This window comes from Suncus etruscus, chromosome 15 (assembly GCF_024139225.1).
Source record: "Suncus etruscus isolate mSunEtr1 chromosome 15, mSunEtr1.pri.cur, whole genome shotgun sequence".
Lineage (NCBI taxonomy): Eukaryota > Metazoa > Chordata > Mammalia > Eulipotyphla > Soricidae > Suncus > Suncus etruscus.
Window position 1 is genome coordinate 76,655,422 of NC_064862.1, and position 18,892 is coordinate 76,674,313.

At 47.6% G+C, this 18,892-nt stretch overlaps 1 protein-coding gene and 1 non-coding gene across 2 annotated transcripts in view; both read right to left on the bottom strand.

Moving 5' to 3' along the window:
• TRRAP (transformation/transcription domain associated protein) overlaps positions 1–15,575 on the bottom strand; it is an 83,742-nt gene extending 68,167 nt beyond the window's left edge. Inside the window, exons 1-6 of the mRNA XM_049788567.1 lie at positions 15,465–15,575; positions 13,080–13,252; positions 12,596–12,645; positions 5,259–5,369; positions 3,057–3,161; positions 2,058–2,141 (exon numbers count right to left, since the gene is read on the bottom strand). Of these exons, the coding sequence (XP_049644524.1) occupies positions 2,058–2,141; positions 3,057–3,161; positions 5,259–5,369; positions 12,596–12,645; positions 13,080–13,179 (450 nt within the window). The 5' untranslated portion in view covers positions 13,180–13,252; positions 15,465–15,575. The remainder of the gene's footprint in view (positions 1–2,057; positions 2,142–3,056; positions 3,162–5,258; positions 5,370–12,595; positions 12,646–13,079; positions 13,253–15,464) is intronic.
• Positions 12,730–12,914, bottom strand: LOC126031460 (small nucleolar RNA ZL1). Its single transcript, XR_007503332.1, has one exon. It is a non-coding gene; the product is annotated as a small nucleolar RNA ZL1 (small nucleolar RNA).
• Positions 15,576–18,892: the final 3,317 nt, after the last annotated feature.

Sequence of the window (18,892 nt, forward strand, 5' to 3'; positions counted from 1 at the left end):
TAAAATTGTCAGAGTCAAAATATAAATTTTGGTCTTTGGGACACCGGGAAGGAAATAGGCATTCTGGTGATAAGATGTGGTACTAGGAACCGGAGAGATAGCAACAGCAGTAGGGTGTTTGCCTTGCAAGCAGCGATCCAGGATAGACGGTGGTTCGAATCCTGGCATCCCATATGGTCCACCCCCCACCCCATCCCCCATGCCTGCCAGGAGTAACCCTGAGCACCACTGGGTGCTGGAATGATGAGTTCTAAAAGTATAATAGAGTTATAAATCTGGAACACCTCAATAAAAAATGGTGAAAATATTTTTTTTACTAAGTAGCTCAATATAAACATTAACATATAGACATCCTATATCTATAAGGACTAAGTTTGATATCTGGCATCACCCAAAAAGAGTACATGATAATGGGCCCGGAGAAATAGCACAGCGGTGTTTGCCTTGCAAGCAGCCGATCCAGGACCAAAGGTGGTTGGTTCGAATCCTGGTGTCCCATATGGTCCCCCGTGCCTGCCGGGAGCTATTTCTAAGCAGCCAGCCAGGAGTAACTCCTGAGCACCGCTGGGTGTGGCCCAAAAACAAACAAACAAAAAAGAGTACATGATAAGACTATATTAGCAGACAAGTGTCTAAAGGATGTACTGCTAAAACCTTCTGGAAACTGGGGCCGGCGTGGTGGCACTAGAGGTAAGGTGTCTGCCTTGCCAGCGCTAGCCTAGGACAGACCGTGGTTCGATCCCCTGGCGTCCCCCAAGCCAGGAGTGACTTCTGATCACATAGCCAGGAGTAACCCCTGAGCGTTACCAGGTGTGGCCCAAAAACCAAAAAAACAAAAACCTTCTGGAAACTAATTTAACCAAGTATCAAGTAGCAGTAAAGCATTAACACCTTTTCACCTTTGGGCTTTATAGGAACAGAATTATCAAGCCAGTCGCAAAATCATCTAATAGGTAAATAAAATATTTGGTTAGTAAGTAGTAAAATACCTTAGATATCAAAAAATTTCATAAAAAATAGTGTGCATCCACTAAAAAGAAACTTTACAAAGGATTTTTGTATGGGACCAGAAATATAGTACAGTGAGCAAGGACCTTGCCTTTCATGCAGCCAAGCCAGGTTCAATTCCCAGCACCCCAGATGCTCCACTGACACAGAGCCAGGAGTAAGCCCCAAGCACAAAAATCTAAAAGTTTCTATGAAAATAGCTAAGATATTAAATATTGTTTGGGGGCTAGAGTGATAGGAGGCAGGGTGCTTGTCTTGCACACAGATAATCCAAGTTTGATCCCCAGCATCCCATAATGGTCATTTGACCACCGCTAGGGGTAATTTTTGAGTAAGTCCTGAGCATTGATGGGTGTAGCCCAAAAAAATAAATACTGTTTTTTTGTTTTGGTTTGGTTTTTGGTTTTTGGGCCACACCCGGCGGTGCTCAGGGGTCACGCCTGGCTGTCTGCTCAGAAATAGCTCCTGGCAGGCACGGGGGACCATATGGGACACCGGGATTCGAACCAACCGCCTTTGGTCCTGGATCGGCTGCTTGCATGGCAAATACCGCTGTGCTATCTCTCCGGGCCCATAAATACTGTTTTGTGTGTGTGTGTGTTTGTGGTTTTTTTGGGTCACACCCGGCAGTGCTCAGGAGATACTCCTGGCTCCATGCTCAGAAATTGCTCCTGGCAGGCACAGGGGACCATATAGGACGCCGGGATTCGAACTGATGACCTTCTGCATGAAAGGCAAACGCCTTACCTCCATGCTATCTCTCCGGCCCCAAATACTGTTTTTTAAGATGAAAAAATATTCTATTTTGTTATGTTTTAAATTTCTAATCATCATGGATGGCCATTTCGGAACACTGGACCACTCTCAGTAATACCTGGACTCCACAATCTTTGCTAACCCCATAAAAAAAAAAAAAACTTCCTCCAATTTAGAGCTACACTGCTTACACATAAAGGAACCACATATTCCCTTAACATTGAGAGTAAAAACTTTGCACAACCAAGGAACTTGTTGGTGCTTTAGAAAACATATTAGCATAGAACACTTACTTCTTGTGTGATGGGTGGACGGAACTGTTTGTGAAGCTCAATAATTATTCGCAGGCAAATAAGAACATTTTCTTCATTTTCCGTCTACAAAAGTAACATATTTTAAAAATCATACTTTGGAGGATCAAGAGATCAGACACTTTTCTGAGTTTTTTCTGCACTTAGATTTGATGATGTGTCATAGCTTCTCATGACAGGAAGCTCTCGAGGTCTCTAAGGACAATCACCCTGCTGAAAACACTGTCCAGAGAACAACTAAGCACTCACCACACACCAACCCCGGTGCTTGGCATTTTACAAACAAAACACTAAGTGGGGGTGGGTGTCATCCACATCTTCCCCATGTGGAAGCTATATAATGTGGCTAATATAACATACCTAATAAACTCCAGATACCTTTTCAAGAGGGACTAGAAGCATAACAGATTTTTCAATACATCAAGCCAAAGAACAGCAAAAAAATAAAAAACAGAAGTTAGGGGCCAGAGAGCTAGCACAGTGGTAGGACATTTGCCTTGCACACGGCCGACCCGGGACAGACCCGGGTTTGATTCCCAGTATCCCATGTGGTCCCCAGAACTTGCCAGGAGGGATCTCTGAGCGCAGGGACAGGAGTAACCCCTGAACACTGGCAGGTGTGACCCCAAAACAAAAACAAAACAAAATAAAAAAGAAGTTAATTTAGCAGGTACCAATGAGTCACACAGAGTGCTGGAACTCCTGGACTTCAGCATCTGCTAAGTCTGACATGACAATGATGCTAGTAGGGTGAAGGTGTCAACCACAGCCTAAAAGGTTTCTCATCACTAGGTTCACCTAGTGAGCCTACAGTAAGAGAAATTTTACTCCTGTGCACAGAATTTTAGAGAAATGAAAAGTTTTAGTACAGAAATGTTCTGTGCACAGAACTTTAGAGAAATGAAAAATTTTAGTACAGAAATAAATAAAAAAAAATCAATGTTTGAATAATAAGCATTTAAAATAAAATTTAAAGGTTACCTCTAAAAAGCGAAACATCACAGACAAAACATTTTTTGTGTGTGGTCGAAGATGTTCATTGGTTGGTATCCTGTGGATTATTTCAAGAACTAGCTTCCGTAGTTGCTGGCAAAGAAAAGAAAATTAAATATAAAAATTTTTGAAGAGCATAATATCTTTCACATCCTAGAAGTGTCCCCCCACACACATACTAGTCTTAAAGTAAATCCTATTTTAGAAATAGTCCTATTACTTAAATATAATTCAGTGTGTGAGCTGTAAACCCTAATTTGTAATATTTCTACTCTGGCATACCAAATTGATTAAGCCAATCTTCCCTTTTTTTTTTACCTGGTGGTGCTGGGGGTTACTCCTGGCTGTCTGCTCAGAAATAGCTCCTGGCAGGCACAGAAGACCCTATGGGACACCAGGATTCGAACCAACCACCTTTGGTCCTGGATCGGCTGCTTGCAAGGCAAACCCCGCTGTGCTATCTCTCCGGGCCCAATCTTCCCATTTTTATAACTTACCAGGTTCTTTTGTTTTCAGTTTTTAGGGTCATACCAACTATGTAAAGGGGTTATTCCTGGCTCTGTGCTCAGGAATAAATCCTGTTCTTGCTCAAGGAGACCATAAGGGATGCCAGGGATCAAGACCAGGTCATCCATGTGCAAAGCAAGCATTCTGCCCACTGCACTCTCTCTCTGGCCCCTTTACCAGTGTATCTTTTCGGACTTAATCTCACTAATATTCTCTTCAGTTATCTGGGGCCTGAAAACTAATTCCATCTTAGTGGTACTGGGAGACTGAGAACTAAGTCAAAGCTGCAAAATCTGAACTGAATGATGCTTCATTTAGCAATAAACTTTGCAGTCTTATTAAGGTATTTTTGTTTGGAGCAACACACTGTGGTGCTTGAAATCACTTTAGTGATGGGGTGCAGGGAATCAAACCTGGCATTCATCCATTTAAAGCATGCACTACAGCCCTTTGACTATCCATTTTTATTATAGCAATTTTAAGAGCTTTTTTTTTTTTTTTTTAAGGAAAAAGGCGGGGGTGATGGGCAGAAATGTTTAAGAAAAAGACTTTGGGCCAGAGAGATAGCACAGCAGTGTTTGCCTTGCAAGCAGCCGACCCAGACCTAAGGTGGTTGGCTCGAATCCTGGCGTTCCATATGGTCCCCCGTGCCTCCCAGGAGCTATTTCTGAGCTTATAGCCAGGACCAACCCCTGAGCACCTCGGGGTGTGGCCCAAAAACAAAACAAAACAAAACAAAACAAAACAAAAATCCTACTGTTTCCAATCCCTCTCAACTCCTCTGTTGGGGCTGGAGAGCTAGCACAGTGGTGTTTGCCTTGCAAGCTGCTGATCCAAGACCTAAGGTGGTTGGTTCAAATCCCAGCATACCATGTAATCCCCGTACCTGCCAGGAGCCATTTCTGAGCAGATAGCCAGGAGTAACCCCTGAGCACTGCCAGGTGTGGCCCAAAAACCAAAAAAGAAAAGAAAAGAAAAAAGAAAAAGACTTTATGGTCCCCAGCACTGCCAAGTGTTCCTGAGATCAGAGTTAGGCCTGAACACCACTGGGTGTGGTCCAATAACCTCAAAAAATTTTTTTTGGATATCAATTAAGTACCCGACACCATATATGGATTCTGGAGCACCACCAGACGTGATCCCTGCATACAAAGCCAGGGAGTAAGCCCAAGCATACAGATGGAGGAGCAAAAATAATAACAACAAAACAAAAAGTATCAAGGTGGGGAGGCAGTGCCAATCCAATAAAATTAACCCTGACTTACTAGAACTGAAAATAAAAGAACTGAAAAATTTTGAGTAGTGTCAGTGGACTAATGTTTCCTTTTTTGTACATCTTAGAATAGGTCTACAGCAAACAATATGCACACAGCAGCCTGAACAAAATAAAAATGCTTTTCACTGATAAGTAATGATCTGGATAAAGTTATTCTCAATCAACAATTTTCTTTCTTCTTTTTCTTTGATTTTTGGGCCCCAATCTGTGGTGTTTAGTGCTTGTTCCAGGCTCTCTGGGTTCGAGGGATCACTCCTCCTAGCCTGTGGAGCTGGTAACGGAACCGGGTCAGCTGCTGTTATCTCTCTTAGCCTCAGAACATCTTTCATTTTTATGTGTTCTGAGTGATTTTTAAATCATAAACACTTGTAACTTCCCAACATGAAGTCTTTTCCTCCCTAGTGTACCTGGGCTGGCTTCTCCTGCAAGAACTGCACTTCTCCATCTTGAAGAAACGTAAGAAACCGAGGGATGATATGTTCCAGGAACGTCGAATATTGGGGAGATGATGTGACATTCTGGTTATGTAAAAACAAAAACAAAAACAGCCCATTGGTCTATTTGTTTTCATCTCTCAGTCACACATCATAACAACGTCAAAACTATAAAGCATGCTTATAGAATCAACAGTTACTTTTAAAACTTTTAGATGCTTTGACAGTTCTAAATAAATTAGGGTAATCTCTACTTCTGAAAATCAGTTCAGGAGAAATAAATGCTGGAATGTATTGCTAAAACGGGAAAGTCCAATGCTGTGAAAAAGGTTGAATCTGAGCCCGTTGTGGACAATGTCAATATACCTATGAGAAACCATTTATGGGCCGGAGAGATAGCATGGAGGTAAGGCATTTGCCTTGCAATGCAGAGGTCATTGGTTTGAATCCCAGCATCCCATATGATCCCCCGAGCCTGTCAGAAGCGATTTCTGAGCATGGAGCCAGGAGTAACCCCTGAGCACTACCGGTTGTGACCCAAAAACCAAAAAAAAAAAAGAAAAGAAAAGAAAAAGAAAAAAAGAAAAACCATTTTGGCTTTTCTGCTCTAGGGCCACACCCAGTGGTTCTCAGGGTTTACTCCTGGCTCTGTACTAGCGACCACTCCATTCCCAACAGGGCTCACAGGACCACACGAGGTGCCAGGGGGCTAATCTGGGTAGGTTCATGCAAAAGCAAATGCCTTACCTGCTATACTATGTCTTCAGGCCCAAGCCTGAAGCTTTTAAAGGTTTTAGTTTTTTTTTGTTTTTTGTTTTTTGTTTTTTTGTTTTTTTTTTTGATTTTTGGACCACACTGGCCGCACTCGGGTCACACCTGGCTCTGAACTCAGGAATCACCCCTGGCAAGCTGGGGGACCATATGGGATGCTGGAGATCAAACTCAGGTTGACCGACCGTGTGCAAGGCAAACAGCCTAGCCGCTGCACTATCGCTCCGGCACTTAGACTAACTTCATCTCTTCACCTAGGAAATAAAGACTACAACACCTTTCACCACCCTAAAAATCTAAATGATAGGCAATGGGCAGGTGGGGTGCAGCCCTGTTCCATTTAGAAAGCATGTATGCCCCACACTGGTGTGGAAACTCTGTCAGTTTCCCAAGCAGTGATGCAATGCTTCGTGCTTCCTGGACTCAGTTCAAGAATCCATGAAAACTAAAAAAAAGCTTGGATTACGTCTACAGTCAGTGCTCAGTTGGGTATACGCTAACATCAGGGCACCAGCGTGGGGGAAGTTTACCCACTTCCAACAAGTCCAGGAGGGACATATTCATTTATAGAAAAAGATAGATGCCCCGAGGCAGCCTGGTTTCTAGTCTGTCCTCCAGAATACAGTCAATTGTAGCCAAAAATCATAAACTTGCTAAAAGGTAACAAGATTCATAAACTTGCTAAAAGGTAACAAGGTTCAGCAGTGGATTCAAGTCAGGTATACCTCAGACTTGAATTCTTTTTCTTTCTTTAAGAGTGCCTTATATGGGGCCGGGAAGGTGGCGCTAGAGGTAAGGTGTCTGCCTTACAAGCGCTAGCCAAGGAACGGACCGACCGCGGTTCGATCCCCGGGCGTCCCATATGGTCCCCCCAAGCCAGGGGCGATTTCTGAGCACATAGCCAGGAGTAACCCCTGAGCGTCAAACGGGTGTGGCCCAAAAACCAAAAAAAAAAAAAAAAGAGTGCCTTATAAGGGCCGAAGCAATTGCACAGGGAGGAGGGCATTTGCCTTGCACGTGGCTGACCCAGGTTCAATCCCTAGCATCCCATACGGACCCCCAAGCCTGCCAAGAGTGATTCCTGAGCACAGAGCCAGGAATAATCCCTGGATGCTACACTGATTCCTGAGCACAGAGCCAGGAATAATCCCTGGATGCTACAGGGTGTGGCCTCAAAAGAGTTCGCTTGCTCATTCAACTAGTATTTATTGAGATCCCATCGGGTGTTTAATTAAGACCAAATGAAGAAGCAGAGAAACTCAGCTGCAACAGGAGTGAAGACAGGTGCCAGAGAAAGGTCACCAAAGAATGATGTCAGGCTGTATGTACTAAGGCTGTAGAGGCAAGCAAGAAACAGAGAATGGCAAAACGCCATGGACCAGACAAAGCCAGGAGCTCGCCCATGCCAGGTGGAGAGCAGAAAAGACCACCCTGAACAAAGATACAACAAGGACATCTGCAAGGACACAGCCCATGAAAGAGGGAGACTCCCATGAGACTCAAGGTCCAGTGTGGAAAGGATTAGAGCTTCAGAGGGACAAATTGGGGAGTGAGGTGCATTCCTGGGGGCCATCTGCAGTCCTACTCTCAATGGGTAGGAAAGGACGTCCTGGGGTTACTCATCACTTAAAGTCACCTCAAAGATACCAGGGAAACAGGGAGGCCCAGGAAAGGGGACTGCCAATTCCTGGCCTGTGCTCCCAAAACTCTCTCCAGGGCCCACACAATTCTGAATGGGAGCTGCCCCACGGCCTCTCTCCAAATGGACTCACCAGGGCAGGAACTGTGCTTTGAGGTCAAGGTTCAGAGAAAGAGGCAGAAGGGACCGAGCTCATCCATGCACAATACTGCACTACTCGGGCATGAAGGGTTGCTGAGCTGCTACTTGGCCCTCTGGCTACTCCCATGCTGTCCCTAGCTTTTGAACCCAAAGGTGGTTTCCATGGGACTTCTAACTGGATGAATCTTTTGATGGTTTGTTGTTGTTGTTGTTGTTAATTGGTTTTGGGTTTTGGGCCACACCAGTAGCACTCAGGGATTACTACAGGCTCTACACCCAGAAATCACTCCTGGCAGGCTTGGGGGGACCCTATGGGATGCTGGGGATCAAACCCAGATCAGCCATGTGGAAGGCAAACACCCTCCCCACTGTGCTATCACTCCAGCCCCTATTGATGGATTCTTTTTCTGTCCTAAAAGCTGGCCCACATTCTGAAGGAGAGCCCAGACGCTCATCGTTCAGGCAGTCGGAGGAATAAATTAATTTCTTTTTTAGTACTACGGACTGGATTTGGGACCAGAATAAATTTCTGTCAAAGACTCTGGAAATCACTGGGTTATTTTCTTTTTCATTTTTACCCAGTTATGCATTTTTCTAGGGTGGTGATGACACCAATTTAGAATCACCTTCTGGGAGTCATTCTAAACTAGAACTGCATGTTGGAATCCGTTGAGCTTCTTTGAAGGTCAGTGTTTACACCAGAATTCAGAAGGCACGCACAGAAAAAGCCCGGATATACGGACTAACTTGTGATTCAGTGCAACTGTGACCAAAACCAGGCACCTGCTTGCTAAGTGCCACCTGCTTGCTAAGCGGTCAGACATCACCAGGCCTGGGTCAGGCCCAAGCACTTATTCCCATAGAATCCCAAATGGTCCCACAAGTGCCTCTCCTGAACCCGGAACAGCTGTGTACTTTGCTCCGTCTTCAAAAGATGCAGACTATAAGGTCTGGTGTGTTCTACCTTCCACCCCCACTTTTAATTTTTAACAGTTTGCTTTAGTGTAGAAGAGAAAGTTCTTTACTTCTGTCTCTAATCTAAAAAAAAATTTTTTTTCCTTTGGGGTGGGGAATAGGCCACATCTCACAGTGCTCAGTGCTTACTCCTGGGAAGTACTCAGAGGACCATATGGGGTTTCAGGGATTGAATCCAGATCAGCCACAAGTAAGGCAATGTCCTATCCACTATACTATCTCTTGGGCCCAGGAACTTTTTTTTTTCTAGCTCAGTCTAAGGCCACAAATCCCAAAAATGTCTCATTAAAACAAAATTAAAAACCCACCAAACTAAGAATTAAAAGTCACTTTTAAAAAAAAAGTGGGTTAGGGCCAGAGAGATAGCACAGAGAAAGGGTGTTTGCCTTGCAAGCGGCTGACTCAGGATGGACGGCTATTTGAATCCCGGCATCCCATATGGTCCCCCGAGCATGCCAGGAGCGATTTCTGGGCACAGAGCCAGGAGTAACCCAAGTGTCGCCAGGTGTGACCCAACCTCCCCCAAATTAAAAAGTGGAGCCAGAGAGATAGTACAGCCAGTGAGGCAATTGCCTTGCAATATGCCTAACCCCCAGGTTCTATTCTAGGCACCTCCCAGATTTTACTAGGAGTAAGTCCTGAGCATTACTGGATGTGACACACCACCACACCCAATAACCTGGCACCATAAGACAAGGAGATCCTTAAACTGCATTCGGGAGTTCCAGGTTCAATCTCCAGCACACACAGTTCCCTAAGGACCTGAACCCCCAAAACAGAGCTGGGAGTAGCCCTTGAACAGAGCTGGATGTGGCTCCAAAAACCAAAACAAAGATTCCCTGGCACCAGACCCACTATGAAGTGAGGGAAAATATGAACTTTTCAGGAATTTGGAAAAAAAAGCCGTGCAAGGTCCCAGGAGGAATTGAAGATAAATGGAGACTCATTTCTTTTTTTTTGGTTTTTGGGCCACACCTGGCGGTGCTCAGGGGTTACTCCTGGCTGTCTGCTCAGAAATAGCTCCTGGCGGGGCCGGGTGGTGGCGCTAGAGGTAAGGTGCCTGCCTTGCCTGCGCTAGCCGGAACGAACCACGGTTCGATCCCCCGGCGTCCCATATGGTCCCCCAAGCCAGGAGCAACTTCTGAGCGCATAGCCAGGAGTAACCCCTGAGCGTCAACGGGTGTGGCCCAAAAACAAAAAAAAAAGAAAAAAAAAAAAAAAAAGAAATAGCTCCTGGCAGGCACGGGGACCATATGGGACACTGGGATTCGAACCAACCACCTTTTGTCCTGGATCGGCTGCTTGCAAGGCAAACACCGCTGTGCTATCTCTCCAGGCCCGAGACTCATTTCTGACCGAGACAGATAGTGGGGTGCCAAAAGAAAACAACTAAGGAGGAACCAGGTTTCAAGGTACTCAGACCTAGCCCCAGAGGCTGGAAGGGCAGAACCCATAGGGGAAAGGGACTATCAGATGGGAGCTGAGCTGGTCACCTCGAGGCCCACCTGAGGCCAGGCAAGACTTGCTACCTGCACTCATCAATGCTCAAGGCTCCCAGAGTCAGCACTGGGATGAGGCTACATTTCTCAAACAGCACAATGCCAAGACCTTCATACTACAATAATACCTCAGTATCAGCTGAGCATCAACCATGCTTCCAAGAGATCAACAAACTGATTGGCCTACCAGCCTTTTTTCAGATACAGGGGGAATAAATCACTCAGACCCCCATGAATTGTTCCAGCATACCCTGGGAATGGCACTGCCAATTGGAAAACATGGTCTCTGAGAAAGGCCTCAGAATATATCCAAATAAAGCCCCCCCCAAGGTCTTTTTGTTTTGTTTTGGTTTGGTTTTGGGCCACACCTGGCAGTGCTCAGGAGTTACTCCAGGCTCTGTATTCAGAAATCGTTCCTGGCAGGCTAGGGAGACCATATGGGATGCCAGGGATCAAACCTGGTTCTATCCGAGTTGGCTGCGTGCAAGGCAAACACCCTACCACTGTGCTATCTCTAAGGCCCCAAGTGAATTTTTTTAAGTGAATTATTTTTAAAAGTCATATTTTCTTTTGATTCTTTGCAACCCAACCCAGGACGGATAGATTCCCAGCATCTCATATGGTCCCCTACCAGGGGAGTTTTGTTGAGCTCAGAGCCAGGAGGTTTCTGAGCATTGCCGGGTATAACCCAAAAACCAAAAAATATAAATAAATAAAAATAATTCACTTTAGGGGCCAGAGAGATAGCATGGAGGTAAAGCATTTGCCTTTTATGCAGGAGGTCATCGGTTCAAATCCCAGCATCCCATATGGTCCCCCGTGCCTGCCAGGAGCAATTTCTGAGCCTGGAGCCAGGAATAACCCGAGCACTGCCGGGTGTGACCCAAAAACCACACACACACACACACACACACACACACACACACACACAAATTCACTTTAGGGATAGAGAGATAGCATGGCAGGTAGGGCGTTTGTCTTGCATGCAGCTGACCCGGGTTCTATTCCTGCAATCCTATATGATCCCCAGAGCCTTCCAGGAATCATTCCTTGAGAGCAGAGCCAGGAGTAATACCTGAGCGCTGCTGGGTGTGGCCCCAAACCAAACCAAACCAAACCAAAAATCCACTTTAGTTGATAGGCCAGATATCTATTAAGGACCATGTATGCAAAAATGTGAGGAACAGGTTATGCAGGAAAAGTTTATCTCTCTACCTTGGAGAGTCAGTCAGCTGAAAGGCAATGAATGAATCCTCATGGGATAAATGAAGTGAGCTTTAGGATTTTAATAAACTTTTATAACTATAACAAATAATGACAATCTCGGCAGAAAAGGAAAGACATTCTAAAATCTAAAGTACCTAACTAAAATTGTAATTTGAAAGCACAATGCAGGGACCAGAAATAGGATAAGATGAATCCTACATGGCACAACTGGCCCAGGCACCAAACATAGGCCCCCTCCAATAAAATGAAATGAACAAAACGTTCAACCAAAACAACATTGGGTTTTTTTTGTTGTTTTTTTGTTTTGTTTTTGGTTTTGGTTTTGGTTTTTGGGTCACACCCAGCGGTGCTCAGGGGTTACTATCTAAAGTACCTAACTAAAATTGTAATTTGAAAGCACAATGCAGGGACCAGAGATAGGATAAGATGAATCCTACATGACACAACTGGCCCAGGCACCAAACATAGGCCCCCTCCAATAAAATGAAATGAACAAAACGTTCAACCAAAGCAACATTGTTTTTTGTTTTTGTTTTTGTTATTGTTTTTTTTTTTGGTTTTTGGGTCACACCCAGCGGTGCTCAGGGGTTACTCCTGGCTGGCTGCTCAGAAATAGCTCCTGGCAGGCACGGGAGACCATATCGCAGCTGTGCTATCTCTCCGGCCCCCCCCCCCCCCCGGCCCCCCCGCCCCCCCCCCCCCCCCCCCGGCCCCCCCCCCAACATTGTTTTGAAGTCAGTATCAAGCCTGTGATAATGGACAATACTGGCAACATTGTTGTTTTTTGTTTTTGTTATTGTTTTTTTTTGGTTTTTGGGTCACACCCAGCGGTGCTCAGGGGTTACTCCTGGCTGGCTGCTCAGAAATAGCTCCTGGCAGGCACGGGAGACCGGGCCGCAACATTGTTTTGAAGTCAGTATCAAGCCTGTGATAACGGACAATACTGGGAACCAATGTTCAAATCCCAGTTCTGAAATACAATAGTATTTTACATTTTACTTTTACAATACTAGCAGAAAGAACCACAAGAGGAAAAGTCCAAAAGAGTAATCTCATACCTCAAAATTTTCACTAACTTCTTGCATCATTTTTAACTTTGTTTCATCGGCTGAAAATAACAAGACAAACCATCAGATAACTTGCAACTATGTTTTCCATGTCCCTTCAGTGACAGGATTTGATCATTTTAAGAGAAGCAATCAGATCTTATCAGTTCGACTGTCATTGTCCAACAGAAGGCACGTCACTAACTAATCCCTACCACTTTCACACACATTCATACTCCTGTCATACATGCACACGCACAAATACACACAAACACACACACATGTGCCTTGTTGAGTCTCTAGTGAGTAATGCTCATCACTTTGCTTCTCCACCAACAGACAAAATAAACTATATAATGAAAGTAAACGTTCCCATTTTTCTCAAAATTCATTTAGAACTGAAATGAATGGGTCAAAGAAATGCCTTTCTTTCCATTTTTAAGTGCTTTTCATTTTTTGGCAGTGCTGGGCCAAATGACAAAAAGGACCAACTTACGTGTATTCACATCTGTGAGTGCTGCCACAAACTGAAGGTACTTTTTCATCAGCGTGGTTTGGTCAACCACTGTGGCCCCTTGTGTTGCAACAAACGCCATTTTTTTTTTTTTTTTTTTAGTAAATTGGTTTGCTTCTCAGGAGAAACGTATTAGGTCCATGAGTCCACCTGACCTAGAAAGAGGACAAACAAGAAATTAAGGACCTTATTAAGGACCAGGGCACTATTCCTCTAAAAATCTTCACCGAGTGACTGACAGTAAAAATACTTTTGCATTAATCCACAATATACTGTCTCCTCCAGTTTTGGACAAACCAGTAATTCACTTTAGTCTGTTTTGTCTCTAATTCCTAAGTAGAATTTGTCACACAGATGCTTTCCTGCTCTGCCCAAGCCTTTCTCTAGGTAAGGGTGAACATGCTATAAAGCACCATATAGAAAACAAGTTAGGTTCTGGGGCAACAGGAAGAAAAATATAACAGCCTAGCTGGAATACAAGAAAAACTTGAAATCTCTGGACCCTGACAACTAAATTTGATAGAATTCGAACACTTATCTTTGATAAGCTATTTGCAAACAGGTATGCAGGTGGTGATAAGACCAGGGGGATGAGACAGGGCTCTAGCAATTTTAAGTGGCCAATCCAGAATATTTTATTTTTTGGGCAACACTTAGAGGTACTCAAGGGTTAGTTACTCTTGGCCCTGGACTCAGGATTTACTACAGGTGGGCACAGGGAACCTTTTGGGATGTTGGAGATTGAACCCAAGTCAGCAAGTCAAAAATGCCCTCCCCGTTGTGCTATGGCTCTGGATCCCAGGTTCAATTTTTGAGTCAGGCCAAGAGAAACTTGAGCACAAAACAAAGAGAAAGCCCTGAGCACTGCCAGTAAACCAGACATCAGGAATGGGGAGACTCGATATGTTGGGGCCCAGGCAGCAGCCCCAAATTCAATCCTTAGTCCAACTACCCACCTCTCCCAAATTTAAAGCCTTTTTTTTTTAAATGAAAACAAAGACAGGCCATCGGGTTGAATTTAGTCTATTAGTAGTGCCTATTTCAGGAGCGCCAGATGCCCAGGGTGGGTCTCCCAGCCTCAACACCCTACTACTGGAAGGTCCCAGAATTGGGGGGGATGCAGTGGGCCGGCCAACAGGGCTCCCCAAACCCATGAGCGGGAACAAGCGGCTGCAAGCAAGCAGTGTGGGATACTGATCAGACTCAGAATGGGGGGCACGGGGTGGGTGAGAGTCTGGACTCCCCTCTTAGGAAATGAGATATGGGGGCACCTGGGGGAGTCAGTCTGCAGCCCGGCCTGGACCCCCACCCTACTTGCATCAGGCCCTGCTTTCCCCCCTCCCCTTACCCCTCCAGCCCCACTTGTACCCGGGGTGGAAACACCCCATACCACAATCCATCTGGGGTGGAGGAGTGGGTCTGGATTTAGAATTTAGGGCTGCTGTCCTTAGGGGAAAAAAAAAGGCTACCAAATTTTAGGCGTCAGCAAGAGGATTTCTTCTGAGAACTCTATTTATGGGCGATTGTTCTTTCACTGTAACTTTACCTTGTCCTCTTTGCATCATTGTTCTCATAATTAAAAATTAAAAAAAAAAAAAGAAGGCTACCAAATCACGAGGGGGGGGGCGTCTCTCAGGTCCTACAAAATCCCTCAAAAATTTGCTCCTCAAAAATCCCAGGGCCCCGCCCCCGGATCACCACCAGCTCCGCGCGCCCCAAGTCAGGAGAGCTGGGTACCCCTCGATCACCCGCCATCAGCTCTTTCCTATCGCGAGACCCCGAATGCTAGAGCGTCCCGGAGTCCCCCACCCCTGAAACCAACAGCCCCATCGCCCGCCCGCCCGCCCAGGAGGCGCCGCCAGGCCGCAAGGGGGCGCTGTGGCCGCCGCCACCTTCGCTCTCTCCGCGCCCGCTCCGGTCCGGCCCGGCCGCCAGGTGCCTGCGAGGCGATCAAGCTGGATCCAGGCCCGGGGGGCGGCACCTCCGGGGTGTGGCGGCCCCCCACAACCCCGATCCCGACTCCGATCCCGACCCCGATCCTGACCCGCGGCCTCAGTTTTCTCCTTTTGTCGGCGGCCTCGGCACCGGCCTTGCCCGGCCCGCAGCGCGCTACGGCGTCCGCCGAGGGCCAAACCGCGCGCCCACAGCGCCTGCGCTTCCCGCGCCTCCCGCGCCTCCGCCCGTCCAGCCGCGGATGCAGCAGCGCCCTGGGGTGCAATCGGGGCCCCCCCGGGAGCTCGGAGCGTCACCCTGCAGAGTCAACGCGCTGCAGAGGGCCTCCCCGGTCCCGGGCCCCACAGCATCCGCTCCCCAGACGCTGCTGCTGCTGCTGCACGCGCCTTCTCCCGGGGCCTCCCCGTAACTCACGAGCCTGGGCAGTCAAAGCAACCTGGGGCCCCCGGTGCACCCCGGAGCCTCGCCACAGCCACCGCCGCCGCTCGTCCCGCCCCCGCAGCTTGCAGCCGCGCTGCCGAGCGAAGAAATAGGCCCGAGCGCGCCGCCCCCAAAGTGGGTGCGGCCTGATCGGGGCGGCAGGCGGGGAGGGGCGTCGCGTCCTGGGGATGGGGGGCCCCTCCAGGACCTTTAAATGAAATTCCCGCCAACCCGGGCCGACCTGAGTTGGAGGGGCCCCGAGTTGGGGTGAGAGTGGGGGGCCCCCCACAGGTACCAGATGTCAGTGCAGGTGCACCCCGGGAGCCCCCTCCGAGAGAAATCGGTGTGCATCCCATATACACACACCTCAAACCTGCCGCAGGCGGGCCCTGGCCTGGTCGAATCTAGCTTCAAACTGAATTGAAACCCTGCAGGCAGGCAGGCAGGGCGGAGGCGGGGGCGGGCCCCCCACGCTCCTTCCCAGGGTGAGTCTCTTCTGTTGCAGGATAAAGTGTAAGGGAGGTGGAGGAGTGAGGGAGACGTTGCAAAAGGCCTGAAAGGCCCCATTTCTGCAGTAGGTGGCCCAGTCTGTGAGTGCTCCTGCAGCTGCGTCACTCTTTCCTGTCGCCCATGTCTGCTGGACCTTGTGGTCCAGCCCCTGCCGGCAGATGCAGTGATCCGAAAAAGGAAGGGACAGAGGAAGGTTCATACGTCCCAGTTGTCCCAGTTGGGGATGCACGAGCTAGACGCATGAGCCGTGCATTATCTTAGGCGGTGCCTGGATCCTCCATTCTGGGAGAGCGACGGGTTTGGAGGCCAGAGCTGACCAGTGATCACAATCTCCCAGGGCACCTGGGTTATCTCCTGACACTTACGGGCAGTTCCCCAGAACCCCAGCACTGGCCAAAATTTGGGGCTTTCTTCCAGACATGCATGTCACAATGCAGCTGGCAATGCCCGAAGGAGATGCGCCCAGTTTAGAAACACAATGAACGTTTGTTTAGCCAAGCTAAAACTATCCCCCAACTTAGTTTTAGAATCTAAATAGATGCACTTAGTGCCCACTACTAATGTCCCAGGACTTAATAACTCCTCCCCCACCCCCACTCACTTGCAAACTGCTTACAGGCCAGCAAAATCTTCTCCAAGAGAAGGAAGATTGAGCAATTCCAGGCTGAAATCAGTACTAACTGCTTTTTAATAATTGTTTGAGGAGGGGCGGGAGTGATAGCATAGAGGGAAGGGTGTTTGCCTTGCACATTGCTGACCTGGGTACCATTCCCATCATTCCTTATGGTCCTGCCATAAAAAGATTGCCGAGGGCAGAGCTAGGAGTAGCTCCTGAGAGCACAGGGTGTGACCCAAGAAAACAATATTGCTTGAGAACGGGGCTGTAGTCAGATAAAGCACAGTCCTGCATAGATTCGATCCCCCAACACCCCATGTGGTCTCCCTGAGAGCTGAGCCCTTTTCACAGCTGTACCATAGCCCAGAAAACCAATATTTGGGGAGGAGTCCTAGGGTCCAGAGAGACAGTATACAGCAGGTAAGGTGTGTTCCTGACTTGCAGCTGGCCTACGTTCGATTCCCCAGTCACCCGTATGGTCCCTTGAGTCCCATCAGGAGTGGTCACTGAGCAGAGCAAGAAGTGCTCCCCCCTGCACTAAACAGGAACGCAAATTACTCCATAATGGCATTCTAGAGACCAGCAAAGAGGTTGCTAACATGGGTAAAATTATCTGCCAGCAGGAATTTATATGTATCAGAGGTTAAATTTAAGCGGACAGTGTCAACTATGTATCTTCTGTCTGCCTGGGATGGTTCTGCTTGCACTTGTTTTCCCTTGTTCTTTCCCAGTTCCTTCAGGGCTTTGCTACCTTTCTGCCAACTGTACCCTGATCTAGCCACAGTGTCCTTGCTGCTGCCACCTCCATCCTCCAGCCCAGCCTCCATCCGGGCAAACTTTCCCCCTCCATGCTGGCCTTTTCCATCGAGTCCCCAAAGTCTCCTCAGCATAAATCTGGGGTAATTGTTTTGGTGCCAGAGCTCCCAACAGCTTCCTACAGTGTGACAGGTTTGGGGATAAAAGTCCAGACTCAGGCTGGAGAGATAACATGGAGGTAGAGTGTTTGCCTTGCATGCAGAACCGTGATTCGAATACTAGCAATCCCAAAAAAAAAAGGGACGGAGAGGTGGCGCTAGAGTTAAGGTGCCTACCTTGCAAGCACTAGCCAAGGAAGGACCGCGGTTCAATCCCCCGGCGTCCCATATGGTCCCCCCAAGCCAGGGGCAACTTCTGAGTGCTTAGCCAGGAGTAACTCCTGAGCATCAAATGGGTGTGACCAAAAAAAAAAAAAAACAGAAAACGAATACTAGCATCCCATATGGTTCCCCGAGCCTGCCAGGAGCGATTTCTGAGTATAGAGCCAGGAGTAACCCCTGAGCACTGCCGGATGTGACCCTCCCCCCCAAAAGTCCAGACTCAAGGACAGTTCACTAGCTGCACCTTCCTTTCAAGGACGACCACAGCCCCAAGCCGTCCCAGGAAGAAATGTAGCTGTGAGAATCAACTTGGGCTTGAGCAATAACACAGCGGGGAAGCTGTTTGCCTTGCAGGTGGCTGATATCCTGACATCCCATAGAGCAGGCCAGGAGTAACCCCTGAGGGCTCGTGGGTGTGACCCAAACAACAACAAAAAAGAATCAACAACAGGTGCAAAGGCGCCATTGCCTGGGACCCTCCTGAAATAGTCAAAACTCTGCTTCTCAAGGTCAAAATCTGCTTCTCCAGATTATGCTCTAATGAAACACCCCTTTATGGGTGGCAAATGACTGCTTTCCTGTAGGATCTGCACAATATGTGTGGTATGCGTCTATGTGTCTGTATGTGAAGGGGATACAGTGATCCTATTTTTTTTTTTTTTTTTTTTTTGGTTTTTGGGCCACACCCAGCGGTGCTCAGGGGTTACTCCTGGCTGTCTGCTCAGAAATTGCTCCTGGCAGGCACAGGGGACCATATGGGACACCGGGATTCGAACCAACCACCTTTGGTCCTGGATCGGCTGCTTGCAAGGCAAACACCACTGTGCTATCTCTCCGGGCCCCAGTGATCCTATTTCTTTGAGAATGCTAAATGCCTTCATGAAGCTCTGCCCAGCCTGTTCAAGGCCTATGGTGAATTCTCAAGCTGTGGCTTCAGGCTGGGTCACCTCAGGAGGCCTGGACTCATCTTAGCACCAAATACCCTGTCTCCCTGCCCCACAGCACTAGGTGCTAACCTCTTGTTCTTCAGGTGTAGCCAGAGTAGCTCCCAAAACTGCCAGGTCTTACCTTTCCCTCAATCCCAAAAACCCCACATCCAGTGGCACTCAAAGGTTACTCCTAACTCTGCGCTCAGAAATCGCTCCTGGCAGGCTCCGGGG